The 6,732-nt window shown below is 33.7% G+C and overlaps 1 protein-coding gene across 1 annotated transcript; it reads left to right on the forward strand.

Moving 5' to 3' along the window:
* Positions 1–1,239: 1,239 nt before the first annotated feature.
* On the forward strand, positions 1,240–5,412 carry LOC103500061 (FHA domain-containing protein PS1). Its single transcript, XM_008463250.3, has 6 exons — positions 1,240–1,711; positions 1,798–2,006; positions 2,521–4,137; positions 4,216–4,351; positions 4,457–4,842; positions 5,005–5,412. Exons 1-6 carry the CDS (start codon positions 1,453–1,455, stop codon positions 5,236–5,238), a joined length of 2,841 nt encoding a protein of 946 aa, XP_008461472.1. The 5' UTR covers positions 1,240–1,452; the 3' UTR covers positions 5,239–5,412.
* Positions 5,413–6,732: the final 1,320 nt, after the last annotated feature.

Below are 6,732 nucleotides of genomic sequence, written 5' to 3' on the forward strand. Positions count from 1 at the left end.
TGATATTATTAAAAAGGTAAAAAAATGAAATAAATTCATAATGACACATATATGGAAAAAAATATTTGCTTTTTTTTCTTTTATTTCTCATATAAATTCTATTTATTTTCACTTATTATTGTAATTATTATATGGTTTTTTCATGATTCTTTTTTTTTTCATTCTTATGTTTTTATTATGCTCAAGTTTTGTATAAATAGATGTATGTTTTTTTCATTTTTATTTTTTTATTCTACAAATTCTATATTTTTTCGAAAACATACCATAGTTTATTTTTTATGTTGATAAACATATTGAAAAATGAAAATATACATCTCATATATTATTTGATATATAAGATGATATATTATATATTTGTTTCATATATACCACGTACTTTAATAATTTCAATGTATATCTAAAAGTATGATAGACATAATATATGATATATTATACAGTATATGATGATTTTTTCAACGTTTCCAACTACATTAGCTATAGTGTATCCGAAATTTTAGTGAATGAACATGTGTTTTTTCAAGACTTATACAATAGTCTATTACTAGGGGTGAGTATGGTGGGTCGAAAAACCGAAACGAATGACCAAAATTGAACGAACCAAGGTTAGGCAATCGAAATAGTACAATCAGCGATCGAGTTTCGACTCTAGAAACTCAAAAACTGAGTTGTCGTCAGTCGGTTTAGTCGAAATAGTCGGTCGGTTTGAACTGAGTTGTCGTCAGTCTCATATAAAAACTGATTTTTATATATATATATATATATATATATTATATATATATATATATATTATAATATAATTATAAGTTTAGGTTTAAAAGGAGAAATAAAAGAAAATAATGCGATTCTTAATTTTTAAAATCGTCTATCAAATAAAATTTTGCTCCAACCATAAACCACAGTCCATAATATTTGTAAAAGGAAATTTAAATTGTATAAAAAAATATCGTTTATAAATAAATCATTTTTTTGATATATGAAAGTCTTACATTTAAATTCTTATATTTTAATCTAATTATCGTAACTTCACATATAATTCTATTACATTTTGAATTTCGTACCTAAACATATACATGTACTATTTACTATAATCTAAAGCTATGCGTATGTGTCATGCACATGTCTTTTACTAGCCATTTATCTCCCCTAGAGATAGCTTTTAATATGTTTATTAACTTGTATATAATTTGCTATAAATTTGTGTACATTGCCATACGTGCCATTGCCCTAAAGATGAATAAGAAAAATAATGTCTCATAACCGTTACATAATTATTCAAGGGTCGCCTTTTCGAATATTCAAATTAGAAGCGAGTAAAAGCATAAATACAAACAACAAACAGTATCATCCAATCCGTCTCTCCTCTCTCCCACTGGGCGTTTACAAAATTCAAAATCCATTTCGTCTCATTCCCTCTCAAGAAAATCGAAGAACCTGAACTGAGTCTTTTCGAAAATGGCGGGCAGGGAAGAAGAAACCCAAGATCGAAACGAGTTGAAAGTCCCAGTCTTCACCGTCCTCAAGAACGGTGCAATTCTCAAGAACATCTTCATTGTCAACAATGTTGCAGATCGAGAGAAAGAGGAGGTAATAACCCTCGGACGACACCCGGATTGCAACATAATGCTCACACATCCAAGCATTAGCAGATTCCATCTCCAAATCCATTCAAACCCCTCTTCCCAGAAGATTTATGTTGTGGATTTATCGTCAGGTAATTCGTAATTTTGTTATACCCTTTTCCACTTCTTGTTTGTTTCATCGACTTATGGATTGTAATGGGATTTGGGTCTTGTATAGTGCACGGAACATGGGTTTCGGGGAAGAGGATTGAAGCAGTGGATGGAGTGGAGATGAAGGAAGGAGATACTCTGAGGGTTGGTGGTTCGAGCAGAGTTTATAGGCTTCATTGGGTTCCTTTGAGCTGCGCTTATGACTTCGAAGGTCCAAAAGAAAAGAAGGATGATGAAGTAGCAATTGTAGAGGAGAAGGCTGTGAAGGATTGCGAGGTAATATCTTACCTGTAAGGTGTTTGTGAAAATGCTCTCAAATTTAAATATTTTTAGGTTAACTTACTAGTTTAATCACCAAAATTTAAAGTTTATAAAGTCTTAGAAGTGTGGTCCTTGACCTTACATTTTGATGTTAAATCCTTGAATTGGACTATTTTATAGGTAATTTTCGATTAGTTGTGCCATAGGCGCCTGCTATATTTTAGATTTTTCTTAAAAAAAAAAAAAAGAACGAAAGTAATATACAACGAAAGTAATATGAATTTGGAAGTTTGGAGATTTTTTACACTTTTTAAAGTCCAAAGACCTTTTAATTGAAAGCTCAACCATCTATAAAGTTCAAGGATTGAATAGACTCGTACTTTAAAGATTTGGGATTAAGTTGTAATTTAACTTGTAAAGATGTGGTTTGTACTTCGGGGGGGGGGGGGGGGGGGGGGGGGGGGGGGGGCTTAATTTGAATATAAGTTGTGTCTTCTCTTTTTTTTTTATTAAATGAATTGTTGTGCAGAAGGAGATTTCATTGTTGGATGAAAATAAAGAAACCGTAGTGGATTCAGTTTTTGATAGTATTGAACCACTATATCCTGATGAGAATTGGAACACAGAGATGATGAAAGAGGTTCCTTTAGCACCTCCATTGAGTGAAGTTAAAGAAATAGCTGTGTCTTTGGTCAACCATGTCAAAAGTGTGAGTGATTTTAGAAGTAAATGTGAACAAGTGGAAACTAGTTTGTTAAGCTTACCTTTTGGAAATGAATTAAAAGGGTTGGAAATGAATTTACAACCTCCTTCTCTGCCTCTTTCAGAAGAGAATCTGTCTTTCAATGTTGAAAACATTATCACGTCTTCATTCTTTGGGAGTGACAACAAGAGTTCCTTGAGTAGTATGTTTGAATGGAACGATACTAGTAGACTCTGGAACATACCATTGGAAAATATATCAAGCAATTCTCTGTATGGAAAGCAACCGTGTCACAATAAAACTGAGAGCCCTCAACAACCTTCTCTGCCTCTTTCAGCTGAGAATCTGTCTTTCAATGTTGAAAACATCATCATGTCTTCATTCTTCGATGGTGAAAGCAAGAGTTCGTCTTGTAATATGCCAACATTGGAAAATAAATCCAACATTTCATCTGTGGTCGATGATATTGAAGCTACTCCAGACTACGCAACATTCAACATTCTGTGTCAGCAGGTAACCGAAAGTTTTCTGGATTGCCTATTGGAACCCAGAAATGATAGTTCTGTGAAGTCCACATCCGAGGTAACACCAAATTCGCCAATGACACAGAATGTTGAATGTTGCGTTGAAGAAACATATAATGCAAGAATCGAAATGCTTGAACCAAGCAAAAGCAGCATACCAGGGGAAGATTATGAACATAAGGAACTGTCAGAGTCCAGTTTTATATCTTGTGCATTGGAATATGTTTACAAATCTCTTCCAGACGAGGAAGTTCCCCCAGAGATTGCAGTCGAAAAAGAATGCCAGACACCACATGCGAATTTGGACGTGACCTTGCCCATAAGATCGGAGAGTGCATCAGCCATGGAAGGAAACATTTGGTTAAGAAGAGGTAAACCAACTAGTTTTCCTCGAATCGAAACAGGTGTGAGTCGAACAAATCAAACAGGGACATTGTTAACAGATGAATTTAATCATGAGATAGTAGGAGAAAAGTCAGGAACAAATACTCTTTCTCATTTGGATGAGGAGGAAGAAATCTTTACTCCAGACAAGGAGAATTTCACACCAAACACACTTTTGATGAAATCGTTGAAAAAGAAGGCTAGCATAGAAGACAGTGGGAATTGCTTCGGGTCATCCAAGGCCCAAACATCATTGTTCAATTCTAGACATAAAATCGAACTAGAAGCAGAGCTAAGTGAAGAATCAGAGAAAGAGAACCGAACTCTCGGAGTTCTCCAAGAACAAAAACTGTCAAAACAATTCTCTAAGAGGAGGTTTGAACAGGAACATACAATGACAAAGAAAGGAGGAGGGAAATGGGCTCCATTTCAATCTTTGCAGTCAAATATTGCCGGAAAGAGGAGACTGGAGGTTGCAGTAGTTAAGAAGTCTACCAGAAAGAGTAATGCATCTGTTTGCACAGGGGCCATGAAGGTCAGTTTATCAACTATTTACCACATGCTTTCAAACAATTCCATAAAGAACACAAGTTTAATAAATGTTTATTTACAGAATAAATTCACTATGGAAGAAAAGAAGTGTTGGACTATGGTTGTGGACACAAACTCTCTTCTGAACAAGGAATCGATGAAGTCACTACAGCTTTTACAAGGTCTCCAAGGGACACGTATGATCGTTCCACGCATTGGTAAAGAGTTCAAGAAGTTTCACACATTATTTTTCTTTCTCGATCTATTCTTACCGATCAAAAGCTTGTTCATATGATTAATATATTTAATTCTTTTTCAATCAGTCATAAGGGAGCTAGACTGCTTGAGGAGACAGGGAAGCCTCTTTCGAAAAATGACAGAGGCAGCTTCAATTCTTCAATGGATAGAAGATTGTATGGTGCAAACAAGGTGGTGGATTCATGTTCAGAGTTCGGAAGAAGGCGTGCCTCCTTTGACGCCTCCTGTTACTCCCCAATCTTCATATACTGAAGGGAGCAGTCAGAGTTTATTCTGGAGAACAAGCTCAATCCAATCCATAAAGCAGAGAACTTTCATGGAAGCTCTTTCACCAACTCCAGAAGATCATATCCTTGATTGTGCATTTTACTTTAGGAGGGGACTGAAGCATGGACAACAACTTGTTCTTATAAGCGACAACGTGACGCTGAAAATAAAAGCCATGGCTGAGGTATTATTTTCTTTACTACTATTTTCTTATTTCATATCAATTGAATTCTGTGGAAAAGCTGTATTTGATGAAAGTTGTAACAGACAAGTCAATCCTTGATAATTTCAGAAAACATTCTTCCAATTGTTTCGTAAGACATGCCTTGTTTGGTTGATTTTACAGGGACTAATTTGTGAAACAGCAAAAGAGTTCAGAGAGAGCATAGTGAATCCATTTTCAGAGAGGTTCTTGTGGGCTGACAGCTCTCCAAGGGGCCTGACATGGTCTTGCCTTGATGATAATGTGTTGAGGGAACGGTACGACCGATGCTGGTCAAGGTCGTCGAAAGGAGCAGACGGAGCCAAAGGTCTGAAGCTTATTTTGCTTCACAACTCCCATTATGGAATGTTCAGATAAGGAGATTTTTATTCTCTCTTGTAATATCATGTTCTAATTGATTCACTTTTGGACCTTTGGAGTACTTCAAAAACGAGGGGAGCTATTTTGTAGTTTCTAGCAAACATGTTTTTTAAGACATGTTTGGAAGTGATTCTTAAGAAGTAAAAGTTACTTTGTGAATTGCATAACCAAGTGATATATTGTTGGGAAAAAGTGAATTTTCTATATTATTGAATAAATCAAAGTACGTAAAAATCTTTTACATAGGTGAATAAATAGACCTCAAAGAAACCACTAAAAGAAAATACATAAATGGAAAATACCAAAAAAGAGAAATAAAAAAAATAATAATAATAAGCAATGAACCCTAATATCTTTTATAACACCCTCACTCAAACTTAAGGTGGTAGAATGATGAACAAATTGAGTTTGTGAAGAAAACTTCTAAATCAAATGAGGAGACCTAGGATAGAATAAAAAACCTATGAAACAAACATACAAAGAATTTCTAGGTTGGAAATAGAAACTCATGAAGAAAAGAACAAAAAATTTATGCGCTAAAAACATAGATACTTATAATTCTGAGATCTATAACAAAACCTACAAAAAATGAAACAATAACTTACAGACCTGAACAAAGATCCTCGGAAAGATATCTATAATAAAACCCTTGAACAACTAATTTGAAAACGGAACATAAATCCATAAACACAAACAGTGTCACGAACACCCATAAAAGACAAGAAACGAACATAAAATAGGAACCTAGCAATTGCGACCACGAGCTACGCCTCTATCGACAACCCATCGGTGAAGACAAAATAAATGAGACAAAACCTAAAGCTCCGATAACATGTGACTTTTCTATATTATTGAATAAATTAGAGTACATAAGAATATTCTACCTAGATTAATAAATAGAACTCAAAGAAACCACTAACACAAAATACATAAGTAAAAAATACCAAAAATAAAAATAACAAAAAATAATAATAAGCCATGAACCCTAAGTTTCTTTTAGTAAAAAGTAAACTAACTTTAAACTTTTTAGTCTAAAAACTTTAAACTTATATTTTTTTTAATGATACTAATATATTAAAATAAAAATAAGTACTAAGAGAGATGTAATTAAAATATTATTGCATGCAAGTCACAAAATTATTTAATTGAATGTGCAGTAGCATCAGTGATGTTCAAGCCAACAATAATAGAATATATAGCCACAATGATAAAATAATTGTGTATATAGCACAAAAACGGGTGAAAAGCAAAAACTCACGTCTAGCATAAAAACTGATAACTGCTATCGGTTGCTATCAATAAATATCACGATAGCTAACATCATTTTGTATTTATAATTTGAACTTCATGGTCGAAAGGCTTAAAGTTTTATTTATGAACGTGAATAATTATCACTTGTACTCATCCATATTTTTACCTTTTCATCATGTTAGTTTTTTATAGTCATGATAAGCACAAAGTATAAATAGTTAGTAGAGAATTTGGATGATG

This window comes from Cucumis melo, chromosome 1, assembly GCF_025177605.1.
Source record: "Cucumis melo cultivar AY chromosome 1, USDA_Cmelo_AY_1.0, whole genome shotgun sequence".
Classification (NCBI taxonomy): domain Eukaryota; kingdom Viridiplantae; phylum Streptophyta; class Magnoliopsida; order Cucurbitales; family Cucurbitaceae; genus Cucumis; species Cucumis melo.

What these genes read in the sequence shown, in the direction of transcription:
- LOC103500061 (XM_008463250.3), top strand. Translation starts at nt 1,453, where the DNA reads ATGGCGGGCAGGGAAGAAGAAACCCAAGATCGAAACGAGTTGAAAGTC. An exon ending in TGTTGTGGATTTATCGTCAG is followed by an intron (nt 1,712 to 1,797) that starts GTAATTCGTAAT and finishes GGTCTTGTATAG; the next exon opens with TGCACGGAACATGGGTTTCG. An exon ending in AAATAAAAGCCATGGCTGAG is followed by an intron (nt 4,843 to 5,004) that starts GTATTATTTTCT and finishes TTGATTTTACAG; the next exon opens with GGACTAATTTGTGAAACAGC.